The sequence below is a fragment of the Vanellus vanellus genome (assembly GCF_965231255.1).
Source record: "Vanellus vanellus genome assembly, chromosome: Z".
NCBI lineage: Eukaryota > Metazoa > Chordata > Aves > Charadriiformes > Charadriidae > Vanellus > Vanellus vanellus.
The window spans coordinates 63,109,508-63,133,607 of record NC_138908.1 but is presented as its reverse complement, the minus strand read 5'-3'; the positions used below and the strand labels follow the sequence as shown (position 1 = coordinate 63,133,607).

Genomic DNA, 24,100 nt, shown 5'->3' with positions numbered 1-24,100 from the left:
AAATTACAATTTCTGTAGGCTTTTTCTTTAAATGTATGTACCTGTAGTGTCTAAACAACTTACATGATCTGTGAATTGACCTGTTTCTCCTATATGTGCTGGTACTGTCGACATTAAATATTTTCTTCACTAGGCACCTAAGTTAAATATTTCAGTGGTATCAAGGCTCCCCCAAAAAACAAATTCTACACAGTCTACTGCGAGTGACATCATCTCCTACAACATTCTGATGGAGAAACTGGCTACTCATGGCTTGGATGGGCGTACGCTTTGCTGGGTAAAAAACTGGCTGGATGGCTGGGCCCAGAGAGTGGTGGTGAATGGAGTTAAATGCAGCTGGTGGCCAGTCACAAGTGGTGTTCCCCAGAGCTCAGTATTGGGGCTGGTTCTGTTTAATATCTTTATCAGTGACCTGGACAAGGGGATCAAGTGCACCCTCAGTAAGTTTGCAGATGACACTAAGTTGGGCAGGAGTGTGGATCTGCTTGAGGGTAGGAAGGCTCGACAGGGGGTCCTGGACAGGCTAGATTGATGAGCCAAGGCCAATGGTATGAGGTTCAACAAGGCCAAGTGCTGAGTCCTGCACTTGGGTCACAACAACCCCATGCAGTGCCACAGGCTTAGGGAAAAGTGGCTCAACAGCTGCCCGGTAGAAAAGGACCTGGGGGTGTTGGTTGACAGCCGGCTGAACATGAGCCAGCAGTGTGCCCAGGTGGCCCAGAAGGCCAACAGCATCCTGGCCTGCATCAGAAATAGTGTGGCCAGCAGGACTAGGAAAATGATCATCTCCCTATAATTGGCACTGGTGTCCTGGTTCCAGCATGGCTCCTCAGGTGCCTCTGTACAACAGGGATGAGGCCCTGGGCATGGCAGACCAGGGAAAGGACAATGAGGCTGATGGTCCAAATAGACCAGAGGAGTTGCCGGGACCAGAAAGACCTATTCCCCGTATTATGGCCACCTCTACAAGGAAGAAAAGGAGGGTTATAATCGTGGGTGACTCAGCTCTGAGGGGGACAGAGGGTCCGATATGTAGGGCAGACCCCACTCTCAGGGAAGTCTGCAGCCTCCCTGGGGCACGGGTCAGGGACATCACAAAGAGACTCCCTAGCCTGGTTCAGCCCTCAGACTACTACCCACTGCTCCTGTTCCACGTGGGGGGCGATGGAAGTGCAAATCAGAGTGCGAGGATGATTAAAAGAGGTATCAGGCCTCAGGACAGCTAGTAAGGGAATCCAGAGCACAGGTTGTTTTTTCTTCCCTATCTCTGGTTGGGGGCAATGACATCAAAAGAAACAGAAGAGCTCAGTCTGTTAATACGTGGCTACGTGGCTGGTGTCACCACCACAATTTGGGGTCTTTTAATAATGAAATGGCCTATATGGCACCAGGCCTGCTGGCCGCAGATGGGGTTTGTCTCACTCCAAGGGGGAGAACAGTCTTTGCCCAAGAGTTAGCAGGGCTCATTGACAGAGCTTTAGACTAGACTCGACAGGGAAAGGGGGTGTTATCAGGCTTGCCTGTGACAAGCCACGGGATGATCAACCAAGGAAAGAGGAACGGGGTGCTAGTGAGGGCCTGCAGCCATTTGCTCCGAGATGTGCTGGCTACACTGCAGCACACTGCAAGTCTTCTGCAGATGAGCCAGGAGCTCCTGAGGTAACAGAGGCCAATGGGGGGGGCACCATTAACACACGGCAAAGGAATTGCAACCGCTCCAGCCAAGTCAGCTTCAATGAGGACACGGCTGAAATGCCTCTATGCAAATGCATGCAGCATGGGGAACAAACAGGAGGAGCTAGAGACCTGTGTGTGCCTCCAAGGCTACAATATCATCGGCATCACAGAAACGTGGTGGGATGGCTCCTATGACTAGAGTGTTGGCATGGAAGGTTACAGGCTCTTCAGAAAGGACAGGCAGGGGAGACGAAGAGGCAGTGTTGCCCTATATGTCAACGACCAGCTGGAGCGCACGCAGCTTGGCCTGGGGATGGATGAAGAGCTGACTGAGAGCCTGTGGGTCAGGATTAAAGGGCAATCAGGAGCAGGGGATGTTACAGTGGGGGTCTGCTACAGGCGACCTGACCAGGAAGACCAAGCGGATGAAGCCCTCTATAGACAGATAGGGGTGGCATCATATTCACAGGCCCTGGTCCTCATGGGCGACTTCAACAACCCCACCATCTGTTGGAAGGATAACACAGCAGGGCATAGGCAATCCAGGAGGTTCTTGGATTATATTGACAACAAATTCCTTCTCCAAGTGGCAGAGGAGCCAATGAGGAGAGGAGCTATGCTGGACCTTGCCCTAACCAACAAGGAGGGGCTGGTACGCAGTGTTAAGCTCAAGGGTAGCCTGGGCTGCAACGACCATGAAATGGTGGAGTTAAAGATCCTTGAGGCAGCGAGGAAGGTGCGCAGCAAGCTGACCACCTTGGACCTTAGGGGAGCTGACTTTGGCCTCTTGAAGAATCTGCTTGGTATGATGCCATGGGATGAAGCACTGGAGGGAAGAAGGGCCCAAGAAAGCTGGTTAATATTCAAGGATCACCTCCTCCAAGCTCAGGAGCGATTCATCTCAACAAAGAAGGCAAGCAGAAAAGACAGGAGGCCTGCATGGATGAAGAAGGAGCTCCTGGACATGCTCAAAAGTAAAAAGGAGGCCTGTAGAGGGTGGAAACAGGGTGGGGAGCCTGGGAGGAATACAGAAAAATTGTTCAAGCAGCCAGGGATCAAGCTAGGCAAGCTAAAGCCCAGATTGAATTAAATCTGGCCAGGGACATTGAGACAAACCAAAAATCCTTCTATAAGTATGTCAGCAAGAAAAGAAAGACTAGGGAAGATGTGGGCCCTCTCCAGAAGCAAACGGAAGACCTGGTCACCCAGGACAGAGATAAAGCTGAGGTACTCAACGACTTTTCTGACTCAGTCTTCACTGGCAAAGACTGCAGCCACACTACCCATGATGCAGAATGCAAAAGCGAGGACTGGGAAAATAAAGAACCACCCACTGTAGGTGAAGATCAAGTATGAGACCACCTGAGTAACCTGAAGGTGCATAAGTCCATGGGACCTGATGAGATACATCTGCGGGTCCTGAGGGAACTGGCAGATGAAGTTGCCAAGCCACTATCCATCATATTTGAAAAGTCGTGGCAGTACAGTGAGGATCCTTCTGACTGGGAAAGGGGAAACATAACCCTTATTTTCAGAAAGGGAAAAAAGGAAGACCCAGGGAACTACAGGCCAGTCAGTCTCACCTCTGTGCTTGGCAAGGTCACGGAGCAGATCCTCCTGGAAACACTGCTATGGAAAATAAGGAGGTGATTAGTGACAGCTAATCACTTGACCAAGGGCAAGTCATGCCTGACAAATTTGGTGGCCTTCTACAAGGGGGTTACAGCGGTAGCAGACAAGGGAAGAGCAACTGATGTCATCTACCTGGACTGGTGCAAAGCATTTTACACTACTCTACATGATATCCTGGTGTCTAAATTGGAGATACATGGATTTGACAGACTGACCACTCAGTGAATAAGGAACTGGCTGGACAGTCGCACTTAAAGAGTTGTGGTCAACGGCTTGACATCCAAGTGGCGAGCAGTGACAAGTGGTGTTCTTCAGGGGCCGGTTCTGGGACCGGTGCTGTTCAACAGCTTTGTTGGTGACATGGACAGTGGGATTGAGCACACCCTCAGGAATTTTGCTGTTGATACCAAGATGTGTGGCAAGGTAGACACGCTGGAGGGGAGGGATGCCATCCAGAGGGACCTGGACAGGCTGGAGAGATGCGCCCGTCTGAACCTCATGAAGTTCAACAAGGCCAAGTGCAAGGTCCTACATCTGGGTTGGGGCAATCCCAAGCACAAACACAGGCTGGGTGGAGAATGGATTGAGAGGAGCCCTGAGGAGAAGGACCTGGGGATGCTGATTGACAAGAAGCTCAACATGAGCCGTCAATGCGCAATCGCAGCCCAGAAAGCCAACCGTATCCTGAGCTGCATCAGAAGCAGCGTGGCCAACAGGTCAAGGGAGGTGATTTTGCCCCTCTACTCTGCTCTGGTGAGATCCCACCTGGAGTACTGCGTCCAGCTCTGGAGCCCATAACATAGGAAAGACATGGACCTGTTAGAGCGGGTCCAGAGGAGGTAAACAAAGATGATAAGAGGGCTGGAGTATCTCTCCCATGAAGACAGGCTGTGAAAGTTGGTGTTATTCAGCCTGGAGATGAGAAGGCTCCAGGGAGACCTTATAGCAGCCTTCTAGGGGCCAACAGGAGAGCTGGGAAGGACTTTTTACTAGGGCATGTAGTGATAGGACAAGGGGCAATAGCTTTAAACTGGAAGAGGGTAGATTTAGATTAGATATTACGAAGAAAGTTTTCATTCTTGATGGTGGTAAGGCACTGGAACAGGGTGCCCAGAGAAGCTGTGGAAGCACCATCCCTGGAGGCCAGGCTGGATGAGGCTTTGAGCAACCTGGTCTAGTGGGAGGGGTCCCTGCCTATGGCAGGGAGGTTGGAATTAGATGATCTTTAAGGTCCATTCCAACCTTAACCAGTCTATCATTCTGTGATAACATCACTGTTCAGGTGGTTATGTTGGGGTGTTTATGCAGTATTGCTGTCCCACCCACGCCTTGGGCACCATCTCTCGGAATTTATTAATAATCACACCTCCAGGAGGAGGGGAAAATGAGACCGGCAGGCACTGTGGCTACTCCAATCCTGGTGACAGGCAATGCAGCTACTCCAACCCCTGTGGCAGGCACTGCAGCTGAACCAGAGAACTAACCTGTGACAGTATCAGTTGCTCCTATACAGAAGAAGAAATACACCAAGAAATCATTTCGCTTAGTAAGGGGTGACGATGAACCAGGGCCATCACAAGAACAGAAGAAAGAGAAAGAACCAGAAATAATCACCCAAACCCTATCCCTGAGTGAGCTGCAAGATATGCAAAAAGATTTCAGCTGACTTCTGGGTGAGCACATTGTCACCTGGATGCTCTGATGCTGGGATAACAGAGCTAGTAGTTTGGAATTAGAGGGCAGGGAAGCTAAGCAGCTGGGATCCCTGTCTAGAGAAGGGGGCATTGACAAGGTGATTGGGAAAAAGACACAAGCCCTCAACCTCTGGAGGCGATTTCTATCAGGCATGATGGAAGGGTACCCCTTCAGTGAAGATGCTGTATGTCGTCCAAGCAAGTGGGCCACCATGGAGAAAGGTATCCAGAACCTGAAGGAATTAGCCGTACGAGAGATGATTTACTATGACCCAGATAACACACAGTTACCCACAGATCCTGATGAAGTCCAATGCACAAGGCTGATATGGCAGAAGTTTGTATGGAGTGAACCATTGTCATATGCCAACTCCTTGGCGGTGATGGAATGGAAAGGCGAAGAGGGACCAAGGGTGGATGAGGTGGCTGGCCGACTCCAGCAATACGAAGAAAGTCTCTCTTCGCCCCTCATCTCAGCTGTGGAGAGACTGTCACAGAATGTCCAGCAACTTGAAAAGAATATGTCCTACCCCCCACCTGTACAGGCCAGTATCTCAGCTATTAGGACCAGGCGTTTCTCTACTCAAGAGAGAGTATAGAGGGTACACACCACGCGGCACCCTGTGGTTTTACCTGTGTGACCATGGAGGTGACATGAGGAAGTGGGATGGACAACCTACCTTGACCCTATGGACACGGGTACATGAGTTGCAAGGAAGAACAATCACAAAAGGGGATCCCTCCAGGAAAAGTGCCACTCCCGTTTCCAGCAGACAGCTCCTCAGACATAGTAGAAGGCCTGATCTTACCTGTTGAAGGGACTTCCAAGACATTTCTGCAACAAGTGAGTAACAGATACTATGACCAGGATTAGAGCAGCCCTGCCTCCAGCCAGGTGGGGGAAAGGGACAACTGGTTTTATTGGACTGTGTGGATTTGATGGCTTGGCACATCAGACCCACAGGAGTATAAGGCTCTAGTGGACACTGGTGCACAGTGTACCTTAATATCATCAAGTTACAGAAGGGCAGAACCCATTTGTATTTATGGAGAGACAGGGGGAAATGAGTGGCTCAGAGGCTCCATGCACCTGGAATCGACTGCCCCAGGGGTGGCAACACAGCCCTACCATTTGCTATGGACTGATTCAGACCACACTGGAACGGGGTGAAGCTCCGGAACATTTGCAGTACATTGACAACATCATTGTATGGGGCGACACAGCAGAATAAGTTTTTGAGAAAGGGAATAAAATAGTTTAAATCCTTCTGAAAGCTGGCTTTGCCATAAAATGAAGAAAGGCCAAGGGACCCGCACAGGCAATCCAAGTTGTTAGGATTAAAATGGCGAGATGGATGCCGTCAGATCCCAGGCTCAGGTGGATCTGGACTGGCAGCATAAAGGGGAATTATTTATAGCTCAATGGGCCCATGATGCCTCGGGCCATCAAGAAAGAGATGCAACGTATAGATGGGCTTGTGACCGAGGGGTGGACTTGACCATGGACGCTATTGCACAGGTTATCCACAAATGTGAAACGTACGCTGCACTTAAGCAAGCCAAGCAGTTGAAGCCTCTTTGGTATGGAGGACGATGGCTAAAATGAAAATATGGAGAGGCCTGGCAGATTGATTATATCATACTCCCACACACCCATCAAGGCAAGCGCCATGTGCTCACAATGGTGGAAGCAACCACTGGATGGCTGGAAGCATACCCTGTGCCCCATGCCACTGCCTGGAATACTATCCTGGGCCTTGAAAAGCAAGTCTTATGGCGACATGGCACCCCAGAGAGAACTGAGTCAGACAACAGGACTCATTTCTGAAACAGCCTCATAAAGGGCCAAAGAACATGGCATTGAGTGGGTATATCACATCCCCTATCACACACCAGCCTCGGGGAAGATAGAACAATACAATGGACTGTTAAAAACTACACTGAGAGTCACAGGTGGTGGCCTTAAAACACTGGGATACATATTTAGCAAAAGCTACTTGGTTAGTCAACACCAGGGGATCTGCCAATCGAGCTGGCCCTGACCAATCAAAACTTCCACATACAATAGAAGGGAATAAAGTCCCTGTAGTGCACATGAAGAACATGTTAGGGAAGACAGTCTGGGTTAGCCCTGCCTCAGGCAAAGGCAAACCCATCCATGGGAATGCTTTTGCACAAGGACCTGAGATGCGGAAGGATGGGGAGGTCCAATGTGTACCTCTGGGGGATCTCATTTTTGGTGAGAATAGCCAAAGAATCAAATTGTAGGATGTTAAGTGCTAAATAAGCCTGCTACCATATGTCATCATTACTGTAATTGCTATCAATGGTACTACAGTAAGAATCACCCAAACCAATGACAGATGGACTTTGATGAAACTGAGTAAAGTGCAGCTGTGATGGGATCAGAACTGACCTCAGCAGCTGGCGCCCAGTAACTTCCTCGAGATCCACATCTTCAACCTGCAGACCATGGGCATGAGCCACACTGGGTACACCAGCCACGAGCTCTGAATACAGCATGCAACAGTCCAGCACCACACACCTTCGCACCTGCCCTGAGAGACTGTTCTAACAGGTGGAGTCCAAAGTCATGGGCTAAATGAACTCAATGGACATTTTAGAGGGATGGTCATAGACTATGACAATTGAATCTGTATGTGTATATATGCACACACACACACACACATATATATATGAGACAGGGAAAAGTGGTGGCAATTAATTGGGAACTGTAAGATCTGGGCATGACGTAGACAGTGTAGCATAAGTGGTGGATAATCCCTGGTTCCAGCAGGGATAGGGTTAATGTCCCCAAGGATCTGGCAGGGGACACAGGTATTCCATACCATGTGAGCCATACCCAGGCTACAGGGGGGAGCTGGCCGGGGGAGGGGGTAGGAAGTACCCCCTAGGAGCAAGCTGGGGCTGCCTGGTCTGTTATGCAAGCAGCGGTACCTTAATCGCATTTGTACATTCCTCTATTGTTGTTAATTGTTGTTGTTTTTCTCTTTCCTTTGCTGTTCTATTAAACTACTTTTATCTCAACCCATGAGTTTTACCTTTTTCTTCCAATTCTTCCCCATGGCTGTGGGGGTCGAGTGAGTGGTTGTGTGGTTCTTTGTTGACAGCTGAGGCCAAAACCACGACAACTGGTGAGGCCACACCTTGAGTAGTGTGTTCAGTTTTGGGCCCCTCACTACAAGAAAGACATTGAGGTGCTGGAGCATGTCCAAAGAAGAGCAATGAAACTGGTGAAGGATCTAAAGCACAAGTCTTATGAGGAGCGGCTAAGTGAACTGGGGTAGTTCAGCTTAGAGAAAAGGAAGCTGAGGGGAGACCTTATCACTCTCTACAACTACCTGAACGGAGGTTGTAGCAAGGGGGGGGGGGGGGGGGGGGGGGGGGGGGTTCGTCTCTCTTCCCAACTAACAAGTGATAGGACAAGAGAAAACAACCTCAAGTTGTGCCAGATGTGCCAGAGGAAGTTTAGATTGGGTATTAGGAAAAATTTCTTCACTGAAAGGGTTGTCAAGCAGTGAAACAGGCTGCACAGGGAAGTGGTGCAGTCACCATCCCTGCAGGTGAGACATGTAGATGTACTGCTGAGGTACATGGTTTAGTGGTGGACTTGGCAGTGCTAGGTTAAAGCTTGACTTGATAATCTTAAAGGTCTCTTCCAACCAAAATGATTCTATGATTCTATGATCTTATTTTACAAATTCTTAAGAGTATTTTCTGCGGGAAGCCGCAATCTAAAAGAGTAGTAAGAGTTCACTAACAGAGGTTTTCCAAACAGAAATCTACTTTCCATACCCTCCCGCCGCCCCCCACAATTGTGGCCCACAATTCAAAAGTCCTTTTAGATGCTACACTCTCTTGAAGTCCACTAGTTTGTAAGGCAACCATTATGTTTTTCTAATTACTATCCATGACCACAAAGATAAGTAACATTACTAAATATCTGTAGCTTTTCTCCAAACAATACAGTGATTAGAAGCTAGAAAAGATGCAATTACATAGATTAGTTACAACTGTGTGTCAATACTTCTTCCAGAATTGCCAATAATCTTACCACCTCACTGTAGCCAGGAACTTACAAAGTTTAGTACTGAAGAGTTTTTGGACTAAGCTGAGTATATGCCTTGCTTCAGTCTTCTGATTTACCTGAAATACGACAGTAAAATTAAAGAAAAATGTTGGCATCTCTCATTTAGATGTCCCAAGTAAGCATGCGTTACGTTTCAAACAGAATTAACTCTCAGGATAAGACATGAACATGTATACCAACACATTCCAGAGCCTATATATACATTTAGTGCGTCAAAAGACAGACAGAACAATCCACATTCAATATGCAAAGTAGCAATCAGACATTCATAAATCATAGAATTTGACAAAAACCTAGCCCCACTTGTACAGAAATGTCCTTTCCTTCCTCTTCAATGATGCTTCAACTCTTTCAAAATTATGCTCTTATTCAGATTTCTTTTTCGTTACATCTTTCCTCCTAACCTAAATTCTACTCATAAACATTTACTATCACCAAAAATACTTAAGATATTTTGCATATCAAATTCTTTCTTATGCCTGCTCACCAAGATTAGTGGCTATGAACCTAAATAATGAAATAAAAAACTGTACTTAGTAAAAGTTGTTCTGGCATCTAAAATGAGTTCTCTAAACAATTTTCATCATAGAATGGTTTAGGTTGGAAGGGACCTTAAAGATCATCTAATTACAATCTCCCTGCCATGGCAGGGACACCTCCCACTAGACCAGGTTGCTTAAAGCTCCATCCAGCCTGGCCTTACGCACCTCCAGGGATGGGGCATCCACACCTCTGGGCAACCTGTTCCTGTGTGTCACCACCCTCATGATTCTAGGCAATTTACTTCTCTTTTTTGCTGTGTTATTTTTCAGTTACGGAGTGAAGGTAATGCTTATCTTTTGAATGTTTTGTTGGGTTAAAGGTTTTATAGGGTTACATTCATGTTTGCAACATTATTGGGCCCACAGTTCATAGCTACTATAAGTGCAAAAATATGTTAATATACCAAAAGGATTTGACTATTTGTTTCTCATTCTGGAATTCACAGAATCACAGAATGGAAGGGGTTGGAAAGGACCTTCGGACATAATCTAGTCCAACCCCCATGCCAAAGCAGGTTCACCTAGAGCAGGTTGGACATGATTGCGTCCAGGTGGGTTTTGAATATCTCCCCAGGAGAATCCACAACCTCTGTGGGCTGCCTGTTCCAGTGCTCTGTCACCCTCCAGGTAAAGAAGTTTCTCCTCATGTTGAGACAGAATTTCCTGCATTCCAGTTTGTGCCCATTGCCTTGTCCTGTCACTGGGCACCACTGAAAAGAGTCTGGTCCCATCCTCTTGAAACCCGCCCCTTTGATATTTATAAGCGTAAGATACTCTCTCAGTCTTCCCATCTCCAGGCTAAACAGACCCAGGTCTCTCAGCCTTGCCTCTTAAGAAAGGTGCTCTAGTTCCTTATCATCTTCGTAGCCCTCTTCTGGATTCTTTCCAGTAGTTCCTTGTCCTTCTTGAACAGGGGAGCCCAGAACTGGACACAGTACTCCAGACATGGCCTCGTCAAGGCAGAGTAGAGGGGAAGAATAACATACCTCGACCCGCTGGCCACGCTCTTTTAATGCGCCCCAGGATACCATTGGCCCTCTTGGTCGCAAGGGCACACTGCTGGCTCATGGTCACCTTGTCCAACAGGATTCCCACGTCCCTCTCTGCACAGCTGAGGTCAACCCCTAGCAGGTCAACCCCTAACTTGTACTGGTGCATGGGGTTATTCGTTCCTATGTGCAGGACCCTACACTTGCCCTTGCTGAACTTCATTGCAACTCTCTAGCCTGTCCAAGTTGCACTGATGGCAGCACAGCCTTCCGGTGTGTCAGCCACTCCTCCCATTTTTGTGTCATAGGCAAACTTGCTGAGGGTACACTCTGTCCCCTCATCCAGGTTATTGATGAATATGTTGAACAAGACTGGACCCAGTACTGACACCTAGGGAACACCGCTAGTTACAGGTCTCCAACTAGACTCTGCACTGCTGACCACAGCCCTCTGAGCTCTGCGATTCAGCCAGTTCTCAATCCACCTCACTGTCCACTCATCTAACCCACACTTCCTAAGCTTACCTATGAGGATGTTATCAAAGTGTCAAAAGCCTTGCTGAAGTCAAGGTTGACAACTTCTACTGCTCTCCCCTCATCTACACAGTCAGTCATGACATCATAGAAGGCTATCAGATTGGTCAAGTATGCTTTTCCCTTGATGAATCCATGTTAACCACTCCTGATAACCTTTTCCTCTACGTGTTTAGAGAGGACATCCAGAATGTGTTATTCCATCACCTTTCCAGGGATGCAGGTGAGGCTGACTGGCCTGTAGTTTCCTGGGTTCTCCTTCTTGCTCTTTTTGAAGACTGGTGTAACATTAGCTTTCCTCCAGTCCTCAGGCACCTCTCCTGTTCTCCAGGGCCTTTCAAAGGTGATGGAGATTGGCTTCGCAATAACATCTGCCAGCTCCCTCAGCACTCAAGGGTGCATCCCATCAGGGCCCATCCAGCCTTACAAAAGCACACATATTTTAAAAACAGACTTTGTTTTAACCATATGTTTTTTAAATTACTTACTGGTTCTTCTTTAACCACCAGGCACAAGTCACCATCGCTGCTACGAGTGCCAAACCCATTCAGTGAGGACCCAACCAAATAGAGGCGGCTCTCTGTAATAGAAGAATCACAGAATAAAAACTGATGTAACATATCGTAGTTTAAGAGAAAGAAAGAACCACGAACCTGAAGTACATTCAAACTGATATTAAGTAACCAAATTCAAAACATACGTGGAAATATACGCTGAATCTCTCTCTGGAGTTCGGTTCTGCAGAGCTCTTTTCTGTTCAAATCACAGGTCTGTTGCTGGCATGCTTGAAACAAATCCAAAACCTGCTGACTTAACTTGACACACACATGCAAAAAGTAAAGATACAGTGAAGTGACCATTCTTTCCTGCCAGCCATGCAATTACACGAAACACAGAAGATTGCATTAAAACAAACAAACAAAAAATCAAAATCCAGCATCATTTCACACGACCTATTCCACTGTCTAGAATTTACCACACTTGAATTCCTGGAAGAAATTTCTGCAAAGTTTTTAAATTTAAATTTGTTCAATCTGTTATAAAATGTCTATCCACAGGAAATATTTTTTGCCTTATCAGTATCTGCAGCCTTTCAGGGAACATGCAGTGAAAGATCAGACATATCTTCTGCTGACTTTAGTGTCAACAGTTTGCCTGCCAGTAATAGGGAGAAAAATAAATACTAAAACTGATTTAAGTTAGCTTCCTTTTTTATCCCACATAAATTATTAAAGAAGTAGTCATACCTTTGGTGGAAGAATGTATTAACTGTTTCTCTTTCACAATACTGTTACATGCTATAATCAACAGTCATATTTATACTAAAAAAAAAATCTTCTGTCATGTTGGTGCAGATAAAATATGAAGACTGATTAGCCATGTTGGGTTTTTTTAATTAAACATGAAAAAAACCCCCACAGTTCCAACTCCACTGTCTGCCTAAAGAAGACATCCTCTTCTACATTCTAAAACACGTAGAAGAGTAAATATTATCCCTTCTGAAAAGAGGCAGAGGACACCTTTACAGGCACAATACTGTATTTATTCAGCATGGGCTTCTCTCACATTACTAGGGTGGTTTTTTTTTTTCCCCCATCAGGATTCACCCTGCCTCCCAATCATGTGACAAATGGACCATCCCTCCAATTTCTACTTCCTGGAGCAGACATGTAGGTTTCCTGACATTAGTATGAAAACCAAACAAGACAAGTAAACACCATTCCTACCCCCGAAAAATGCTCCAAACCTGAACACACACAAGGAGGCTATATAGGACCATGCTGGCAGCTACACTTACTGATATTCCTCCTAACGACAGCTCAGCAATAGAGACCCCATGACACTCTTGAAGAACCTTGCAGAAGTTTTTGTGGTCTCCCACAGCACCATTGGACCCTGCCTACTCAGAAGGCAGATGTAAACCACAGGCATAGAAAGATGTTACCTTATCTTTGGCCACAGGGAGTGTAGTTTCTATAGGGTCTGGAAACAAAGTATCTCGAAGTGGAGGGACGCATGCAGTTAAATCTGGTATGTAATGTGTATGGAGCAGCGGAGATTGAACTGATCCTGGGAAGGAGTATCTACGTTCTTCTGGTAAAGGCACTGCTTGGTTAACTACAGTTGTTTCAGGACAATGTGAATGAAACCGTTGCCGTTTGACATCATGTGGAACACTTTGTTCACGTAGTCTCCTATAAATAAATAAATAAATAAATAAATAAGGAAAAAAAGAGAGACAGTAATTCCTCTAGTTTGCAAGCTCCAACCTATGATTAAAAGACAGCTGCTACAAAGTACAAATATCAATGCTTAATTATGTGACTATTTCACTAAAAGCAAGTATTCTACAGAACAAAAGGCTTGCCTACCCTAGATAGTAAGTGAAATAAACCTGAAATGGGAAAAGCAGACATACATACAACTGCAAAAGTGCAGCTACCCTTGAAGTAAATTGATGCAACTGCTTTACAAGAGTGTCTGTATTAATCAGTTGAAATCTAAATGGCAAGTTCAGTGAAGCAGGACAGCTCAGAAAGCTGGTCATACTATTTTGGTGACAACATACTTTTTAAAAAACAAAAACATACAGCCATTCAAAATGTAGCGTTTCTCTGTGTCTTAGATTGTACAAGATAGTAAACTCTAATCTGGGCAAAAGAGAAACACTATTCATTTGGCAAATCAAACTAATGATTGTATCAAGCTACACAGGTAATAAACCTAATATCTCATATTCAAACCCTAGTCTATATCTCCTCATTAAGTCATTTGTCACAGGAATTCAAACATATTTGAAGAGATATAGTGCTTACAGACAGCCCCTTGGCATCTGAACTCTTCACTAAGAAAAAGTTGTACTGAAAGCTGATCAGTAGTTGAACACTGTGGTCCATCCACAGTAAAGAATAAGAGAGGATATTCATGGTTTTTTTATACATCAAGTATTGCATAAAGTCAACCATCACGGGGGTACTCACACATTTTTTTAATTAAACAGCATGAAATCAAATGTTCATATGTATCAATGAATTAACTATTAATAGAACTATAGTAATTTCCTGTAGTTATAAAAGCTAGTGTCAAAGTAGTTTGGGGACCTAGACAGATAGTATTATTAATAATAAAAATTTACTGAAGAGATGTCAAATCATATTTCCAGTTTTCAAGTCTGAGAGAAGTTCTGGTAACAACACCTACCCGCGATCTTAAAGGAACACATAATGTAACATTAAATCAAAACACAATGCTGTTTCAGCCTATTTGCACTGAGAAGAACTTGCATGAATTCATGTTCAGCAAAAATACCTTAAGAAGAGTTGACTCAAGATCTAAGGATTAACTAGTTGACTGCAAATCTACTAACATAGCATAGCTTTCCATAAACCAGACTGGTCAAGAGGAAAACATATATGCAGGATGAAACTAGGAACTTCTTTAATTCATGTGATAGTTATATACTCAACTATAACTTAATACCATATATTTAATTGTACTTATTTTCTGATCTATTAAATCTGGAAGAGAAATAGCATACCAGAAATAGTTTTGAAGACAGATTACATAAAGCTTCCTCCATATCAGCTGATTCACAGAATTATTACAAACACATTATCAACTACTATTTCTGAACTGATAAGGAGAAGTGTTTTTTTTTCTAGAATATGATAAGAAAATAAAACCATACATTCATCTGAAATGCCTTTCTGTTGCAACTAAAGTAACAAAGGAAGTTATGTATGTTCAAGTAAGTTTAGTTTTTTGAAAAGTAGAAAAACTATGCTTCCATAAAATTCCTCTTAAAAAAAGAACTTACGTATTCTTGAAATTAGCACTTTGTATTCGAAAAATAAAGCATCGGATAATTAAGAAAAATCAGGAGAAACATCTAGTGTGTCATGAGAAAAACATCACAATTCCCATAAAACATCAAGGGTGCAGTTTTACTCTTAACTTGGCAAATTAACAGGAAGAGAACACTCAATTTATTAATGCAAATCCTCTTATAGTTAAGCACACACAAACTACAATCTATTATAGTATTTAAATAACACACGTAAATCACAGTTCTGTAAGGCTACAGCTGCTGGAAGAACTACACATACTATATCACTTACGAGCACTAAAATTCTCAAAAGGAGGTATATGAATGCTTTAAAAAGACATGACGTGGCCTGTTTCAATTTCTAACAAAAAAGGTGCACAAGAAATTGATATTAGACAAGCTTCACCATGGGTACATTACAACCATAATTAATCAAACACACACAAAGAACTTACTTTCTTCCTCGGAATGATGTGGGGGCATCAGACACATGTACTGTACTGCCATTTCCATAAGTCATTGGCTGCAGTGTAACAGCTGGGATAGTTGCAAGGTTCCCACTCAAAAGAGCCCTGGAAAGATTACAGTCCTTAACTGTTATTCATATGATAACTAAGATGCTTTTTATGCGTTGGTAGTTTTTCTCAAGTGAATATGAAACTCAGCAAGTCCTGTCATTTTTTTTTCTTAGAAGCAATACATCTGTCTTTTCTATCCAAAACAAAGAGATACTTCAGTATATATTTTTCTTTTAAAAAAAGAGAAGATGGTCATTCTTCACAGCACATGTATAAGAAAAGGTGTCGTGGTTTAATCCCAGTTGGCAATTGGAACCACACAGCCACTAGCTTACCCCCTCCTTCCCCCCCTCCCCCCTCCAAGAAGGGTGGGGAGAAAGAGCAAAAAAAAAAAAAAAGGAGGGAAAGGGCAGAGAAAAAACAACCTGTTGGGTTGAGATAAAGATAGTTTAATAGGTAGAGCAAAGACATGCATGCAGGCAAAGCAAAACAAGGAATTCATTCACTGCCTCCCACCAGCAGGCAGGTGTCCAGCCATCTCCAGGAAAGCAGGGCTCCATCACACATAACAGTTACTTGGGAAGACAAACACCATCACTCTGAATGTCCACACCGCTTCCTTCTTCCCCCAGCTTTATACACTGATAATGATGTCACATGGTATGGAACATCCCTTTGGTCAGTTGGGATCAGCTGTGCCAGCTGTGTCCCCTCCCAACTGCTTCTGCACCCCAGCCCTCGCTGTTGGAGCGGTGTGAGGAGCAGAAAAGGCCTTGACTGCCTAGCAACAACTAAAACCACCAGTGCACTATCAAAAGTATTTCTCATCCCAAATCCAAAACATAGCACTATTGCAGCTGCTAATAAAAAAGTTAACTCTGTCCCAACTGAAATCACGACAAGAGGTTAGCAAACAAATTAACTTAAGGTACTGTTAAATTTAAGAGCCTAAAGAACACTATGGTGTCTTCAAATCTAGCCCCAAGAATAAATGTTTCTTCCCCTTCTCATCTCCCCCATTTTCCCCAGTAAACAAATGCAATTGAAGATCTTTAGAACTGAACTGTGGATTATTAACTCTAACCGGTGCTACGGCATCTCATGCAATATGCACAATGAAGGAGAGCATTGAAACTTGCAGGTCACCAACAGAAATGATACAGCTCTGTTTTACACATGATCCCTTCCTGTTTTTTTTTTTTTTTTTATTTTAATGCAGTTTAATGCTAAAAACAGTGGAAGACATCCTCCATAAACAGAAATACTTATTTCAAAAGACCGTCAATTCTGTTTTTCAAGCTAATCCCCACTATCAAATCTTATTGTACTTACGCAGCATTCTGAAGGTTAAACTGAGCATCAACAATTTGTTGCTGAGAAAGAAGAGTAGGTGGTATATTTAGAGGATGCTTATTGATGAAATTACTCTGTTGTTGATGTTTTGGAGGGAAGGGTGGATGACCCAAGTTGGAGGGATTTGGGAACATGCTCCTTTCTACTTGAAGTTAACATGTATCCTTTTACCTACATTAAAAAAAAAAAACAAAAACAAAAACAAAACAACAACAAAAAAAGAAATTAGGCAACAAGAAATACTAGTTACCTTTTAAAGTACTGTTTTATAATTCAAACAACCTAGAATGTATTTCCAGAAATTGCTTTAAAGAATTGTGATTGTGGGCTAGTTTTATCTCCTTTCAGGACAAGACACTAAATAAAAATACCATATTCTCTTACGTTTCACAATTACCACTTACTTTATTTATGTTTGTTAAGTGAATTTTTATTTGCTCCCCTACATTTTAAGTTTAATTTTAGAAAAAGTACAAGATGCAAGACATAAGGAAAAGTAACATATTACAGTGGAATACGTTTCTTATTTCAAACATTCCACAAGGAGATTCACAATATATGGAAAGAAACACTTGACTACATCCTAAGAATGTGAAGATGCAGCTGATCATGAACTATAAGTAGAATTAATTTTTTTTGAGACATGATATGCAAAGAAGCAGCCAAATGATGATAGCAAATGGAAAGTAATCTATTTATTCTTTAACAATATCATATATATAGTGTTATCTAATGTTTGTGCTTACTGAATGGATTCTGTGATAGAAAAATGTAGGTTTACTATCTTTTAAATTTAAAACTTATTCTGGCACAACTGACTGCTGTTTGATCTTGTATCATTATATGCATTACACATTACCAGAAAGGTTGGATGAAAAAGAAAATCTTTGCCTCTACGATAGGTTAAACTGTGTATTGCATCCATTTTGCAAATCATCAGTATTCTACCTCAAGCTCAACTTACATGTTGGAAACAATAAAAGCTCAGACTTTACACTGGAAAAACTGTCTCAGATTTTTACAGCCAGTTATCAGTACTGTATATATCTCTTAGCTGCAGTGAAAACCTGACATTATTTTCAAGCTTCTTCATTTGTTTTTTACTTCAGTCTTAAATAAGAACCCTGCAAACAAAGATGTGTCACTGACACACAGAGTTGCACAATTGATCTCAATACTCTGTATAGAAATGTTTATTCAATTAGTGCAATACAGCAGTTCAATTACAAGGGCAAGAAGTTTTTTCAAACAACTTTTAACTCCTCAGACAGCTCCGACTGTCACTGCAGGCAGCATTAACATAGAACATGGGCAAATAAATACAAAGGAGTTTATTTGCTCAGGTTTGAGTTCATTCTTTACTTCCCATGATGGTAACAACCCACACTAGTGAAAACCCGGTACTACCTACATGGACACTGCTGTGTTAGCCCCAAGAAAAAGCTGTCAAGATTAATGCTCTCACAGCTTTTTCTCTTCCCCCCCCAGAGGGTGGGAGAGATGAAATACTATGTATTAATGAAAGTTATTTTGGGGATGTTTACTTTCAATTCTGCTGAAGAAACAAAACCGAATCGCACGACAAGAAAAGTAATCTAACATTTACATTTAATCTGAATGATAGTCAGCTGTAAATACCGAAGCAATGAAGGAGTTACCTTCCCAAACCCAAAACAAAAGAGCGTAGTAGCACTGCCATCTCACAAGAGCTGTAAGAGCATTTACCGTGGCTTTCAGCAGAGATCACCTTGGCGGAAATCGCCAGGTTCTCCAAAAAGTTTCATAATCGTTACAATTCAGCTACAGGTGTACTAGTGAGCACTTTTTCCAAACCAGCGTATGCTTTTGGGGAAGCACACAAGGAACTGCCGGTACACTGCCCCTGCAGGCAAGCCCAAGCGCAAACGCCGCTCCCGCGGCGACCGGAGCCCCGCCAGCCCCTCACCTCGGCGCCTGCGGCCCAGCGGGAGGCGGCCGCGGACACCCTCCGCCTCTCGGGCCCCGATCCGCTCCTCCCCCATCCCCTGCCGCCTCTCCCCACAGCCAGAGGGGGACCCCCGCACCCCGTCGGGATACTCACGCCGGGCCTGGTGGAGGCAGCGGAACGGCCCCACAGGCGGCACCGAGCAGCCCTCCGGGCCTGAAGCGGATAGGAGATCCTCCAGCTGAGCGCTGCCCTCTCACCCGGATGCGCAGACGCCGACAGGAAGTGACGCCACAGCCCACTTCCTGTGCCGCCTTTCCCTCCCCCTAGTGGCACGGCTATGGAGATCGTGCCCCTTACCGGCGGCCGCCTCACCGGCAGGCTGGCGGCGGGGAGGCCTGGGGCCGGGGCAGGTGCCCGCCGAGGTGTTTGGGGGTGCGGAGAGGGACGGGCGGCGCTGTGCGCTGGGGGGCCGGGACCGGGGCGAGGGTGGGGGGGGGTCGGGCGGTGTAGCATGCCTCCCCGTTGCTGCGCAGCTGTGTCAGGCTGAGAAGGTACCGGCTCGGCCCTCACGCGGCGGCTGCGGCGGCACCACGGGAACCTAAAACCCGGCCTGTCTTTTCCCTGTCCTCAGCTGTCATGATTCATAGGTGGCTTGTCTGACAAAGACCTGACGGCCTTTCTGTGCTCATGAAGGAATAAAAGGCTCACAGTGCTTACAGCTCACAGTGCTCTATCGACAAGCAGGCCTGGCTAAGGCCAAAAGATAGAAACGACAGTGAAGGTATTTCACTTTCTAAAGTTATTGACCAATTGTAATTGAACTACTTTTCAGAAGTGTGTCAAAAAGATAATGTTTGAATAAATAAGTTAGGATTTGGCCACCAGAGTTTGTTGGTGTACTAGGATAAATCTGAAGTCAAGAATAGGCTAAAATGCTCACACCCTGAAGAATCAAGAGCTCAGAAGATGTGCGCCAAGTCAAGATTTTATTTCTTCCTGAGGACAAGGACAGTTACCATAAGTGAACTCTTGGCATTGAGTAGGTACCGAAACAATGAGTTTGTGCACACACAGATGCTGTTGAAGCTTTCATCTTTGAGAGGGAAGGGGTAAGTTGGGGGCTTGCTCAATGGAGAGCTGCTTGTTTGAGGGCTCACTTAGCTGAGAGCAAGCCACAGCTGGAGTTGTCATGGCTTCAGGGTCCGGCTACTCATGGACCGACTTAATGGATAAGGACACAAAGCACAGGGGGCCAAGTGAAGTGGGGCTGGAAATGGACTGGCAAGTTTGGAAAGTTTGGGCTGGAAAAAGAATCCTTCCCTCAAACGTTTTTGTTTTGGCAATGGCTTGGGAACCTTGTATAAAGGTCAGCCCATGGCTATGGTTAGCCATTTATGAAAGACAAACCCTAGTGGCATATATGGAGTGAAGCTGCACAGGTGGTGCCAAAGGAAAGTTTAGCCACGTGTTCCCTGTAACAACTTTTTATTTTGTCTGGTTTTATTATTTTTTAATTATGATTTATTTATTTGAAATCTTCGGGTAAGGCTCAACACATGGCTTGGGTTAAGGTTGGGGGCTGATTTCAGAGAGGGACAAAGCCTAAGGGTCTAGATAGATTGGGACTGCAGAGAAGCTGCCAAGGGAAGGTTTGCACTGCAGAAGGTGGGTTCTGGGCAATTTTAGGGTTAGAAGAGAGACAGTTCCTAGGCGTCTAGTTGTGGGTTTGCAGAGGGGCTGCCTAGGGACGGTTTGGTCTGCAGAAGAATTACCCTCGAAGATTTCAATCAGGGCCATGTTTGGGTTTACCTGGGGTTAAGGCCCTGGCCATATTTAGGGTGAGGAGAGACAGTTCCTAGGGGTCTAGCTGGAGTGGGACTGCTGAGGGAAGGTCTGGGTTGCAGAAGGAATTCTCAGGGGACTTTTTTATCTGGGCAACGTTTGGGGCTGTCTGGTGTTAAAGCTGTATGCACTTCTAGCATTAAGGTTTGAAGAGATGTAAAGTCTAGGGATCTAGACAAAGCAGGGCTGCAGACAGGCTGCCAAGGGAAGGTGTGGGCTAAGGGAAGGTTCTCCCCTAAGAACTTTTTCATCTGTGCTGTGGTTTGGGTTTTCTGGGTTTAAGGGCTACCTAGCCACGCTAAGGATTAGGATTAGAAGAGAGGCAAAGCTGAAGAGTCCTGTTGTGGGGCTGCAAAAGGGCTACTAAGGGCAGGTTTATGCATTACAGAGAATTGTCCCCTGAGAGCTTTTCCATCTTGGCTGTGGTTTGGGATCTTTGGCTAAGGTCAGCCCACCATTAAGTAAGATTAGGGCTGGGGTAAGGGTTATGATTTATATACGTTACAAAGTCCTGGTGTGAGTTGTTTCAGGGAGGGTGTTGATAAGGATTTGAAATGGGAAGTATTGGGATGAAGGAAGAGTTCTCCCCTGTGAAGGAATTCAGTCCCAAGAGCTTAAACAGAGGATGAGTACATAATAGATCTTTAGTTTCATGAGAATCCTACCAGTGCCTAGTTATGCAGGACTTTGATTTTCATCTGGAGCTCAGCCTTCTTTATATGCTATTTGTTTGGAATTGAAACTTAACTTTCCAGTTTCTGCTCAAGGCAGAAACTCTGTGTCTTAGCTCTTAAAGTCAGTGATACAACTCCAGATAGCTGGAGTTCGCTCCCCACTTGGCCCATTCAAGTGGTGTTCTCCAGACCATTTGATCACTCTTCTCACCATAATCAATCCATTAACCAATAACATGTCATTCTTTGAGGTTTCTCACATTTGCCATAGGGCCTGCAATAAATACAACCTAATACAATCAACATACCTGGTAGCAGGCAGTGTTTATAGCAGTGTATTAAGCATCAACATTTTCTGTACAGAGAAAAGGAAACAAAAAAATATTTAGGAATGCATTTACCCAGTTAAAGTAACTTGTGTTGCTTTGGTTTTCCTTTTCTTTTTCTCTGCTCCTTGGCACAAGGCACCTTGATACTTTGCATTTGCCTTAATCTACATACTAAATTTAACCTTTTTTTTGTGGCACAGACTGTTCACTCTGAACGATTTTTCCCCATGTCTTACTTGCATCCACTTGTCAAAATAGCTACACATTTCAGTGAGGCACCTGAAATAACCTGACATTTTACAAATCACCAACAGCTTTCTGAGACAAATCTCAGTGCTTTGACATGCTGAGCGCTGTTCTATATTTTTTTTCAACGTGTGCCTTCTTGCTTCCTGACCCCAACTGTGATCTTGGAAATTTAACGGGTTAGATCCTCTTCTGTCAGGAAAGACCTACAAAGCCTTACTTCTGGTTTTAGTCATTCAAGCAAAGAATCAGAATGCTGGTTAAGAGTTACTCAACTGAAAAACTGCAATAAGGAATTTGAGAACTAACACTAGAGATTCCACCAGATCCCCCAAAATAGAATAGGATTAGAACTGGTCCTCTGTTACTGCCTCCAAAGAGAAATACTGCTTTAGAATAAAAATGGTATATTTATTGTAACAGAACAGCTTGTAAAACTAATTTATTGGAATAACAACAAAGAAACTGTGACCAAAGAAAGAAATTTATGATCTATAATAGAAGGAGAGGCTGAATTTTATTTCTGATAGATAGAAAAGAGAGTGGTTTCCAGAAGTCATTAGCAAAGAGGTCTCTGATAAACCAGCTGCAATCTCTCTCATAGCATGGAAACAAATTTGCAACATTGAAGTTCCTGTTTGCTGCCATTTCAAATTTTCTGAAACTTTTAGAGCTGAAGTGCTCCAGGTATAGTTGCTGTCTGAAGGTAAATAGCACTGGAAAGTTTGGTCAAAGCAGCTCAACGTTCAATAGTTGAAGGAGAAAAAAATGAAGGAAAAAGCGCTTTTTCTCTACAGAAACCTTTGTCTAATCTTAAAAAGTCTATAGGGCCTTTGTTCTATCTCTTGGCACCAGAGAAGGCCTATGGGAACTAAGACAGGTGTATGTTCAGAATGTGCTTTACCACAGCAAACAGCCTCATGAAAGAGCACTCGATACTACTGCTTTTAAAAGTGTTACCTGATTAAGAGTGATTAAAAACATGTACTCATGCTTTCCCTACTGGGAAATTACTTAACTTACTTGGAACATGTTTCAGTTTCAAAACCAGCTGTAATGTATGATCATTTATGATGTTATTAGTCTCCAGGACCATGTCTGAAATAATGAAACTTGTATCACTACAGTGCTTCATTTTAAGTATTATGTACTGAGCCCAAGCATGGCAAGTATATTAAAGTAAGAAATGTAACTCCAATGAAATAAATGGAGCTATAAAAAGGATTAATATGGTGCAGGATCCACAGTTAAGACTGCAGCTTTTTAATCATGATACTCATATGATATGCTTTGCAGTTTGTTTAGAAATCAGGATATTCTGGGACTGAAGCCAAACCAGAGATTTAGGTCTAAAATAAATTTTACGTACCAGGCAAAAAGCATCTTTCCTCAGGAAAACAATAGAATGTTTTAATAATAATAATAATACAAAGAACTTAAATTAGGTGTACATTAAGAAACAATATTTAAAAGGCACAAATCAATTGCTGAAGCCTGGCAGGTGTCTATGTAAATATCCACCATATTAAAAGCAAAATTTTACCACATAAATACTGAAAGGAAAATTAATTGTGTTCTTAATTAAACAAATGCAGTATTTTTTTCCCACTGTGCCGCATCCTAGTTCTGATGTTCATAGTATCATAGAATCATAGAATTGTCTAGGTTGGAAGAGACCATCAAGTCCAACCATCTACCCTACTCTACAAAGTTTTCCCCTACACCATATCCCCCAACACCACATCTAAACGTCTCTTAAACACATCCAGGGATGGTGACTCAACGACCTTCCTGGGCAGCCTATTCCAATGCCCGACCACCCTTTCTGTGAAAAATTCTTTCCTAATGTTCAGTCTAAATCTACCCTGTTGGAGCTTGAAGCTATTCCTTCTTGTTCTGTCATTAATTACCTGTGAGAAGAGACCAGCACCAACCTCTCTACAGTGTCCTTTCAAATAGTTGTAGAGAGTGATGAGGTCTCCTCAGTCTCCTCCTCCTCAAACTAAACAGTCCCAGCTCCTTCAACTGCTCTTCATATGATTTGTTTGCTAGGCCCTTCACCAGCTTCATTGCCCTCCTCTGCACTCACTCCAGCACCTCGATATCTCTCTTGTATTGAGGTGCCCAAAACTGGACACAATACTCGAGGTGTGGCCTCACCAGTGCTGAGTACAGGGGCACAATGACCTCCCTGCTTCTGCTGGCC

The 24,100-nt window shown here is 44.0% G+C and overlaps 1 protein-coding gene across 1 annotated transcript in view; it reads right to left on the bottom strand.

Annotated features, from left to right (window-relative positions):
• Positions 1–19,054, bottom strand: part of TENT2 (terminal nucleotidyltransferase 2) — a 58,438-nt gene extending 39,384 nt beyond the window's left edge. Inside the window, exons 1-7 of the mRNA XM_082497012.1 lie at positions 18,957–19,054; positions 16,856–17,047; positions 15,461–15,577; positions 13,125–13,374; positions 11,880–11,994; positions 11,668–11,759; positions 9,104–9,170 (exon numbers count right to left, since the gene is read on the bottom strand). Of these exons, the coding sequence (XP_082353138.1) occupies positions 9,104–9,170; positions 11,668–11,759; positions 11,880–11,994; positions 13,125–13,374; positions 15,461–15,577; positions 16,856–17,010 (796 nt within the window). The 5' untranslated portion in view covers positions 17,011–17,047; positions 18,957–19,054. The remainder of the gene's footprint in view (positions 1–9,103; positions 9,171–11,667; positions 11,760–11,879; positions 11,995–13,124; positions 13,375–15,460; positions 15,578–16,855; positions 17,048–18,956) is intronic.
• Positions 19,055–24,100: the final 5,046 nt, after the last annotated feature.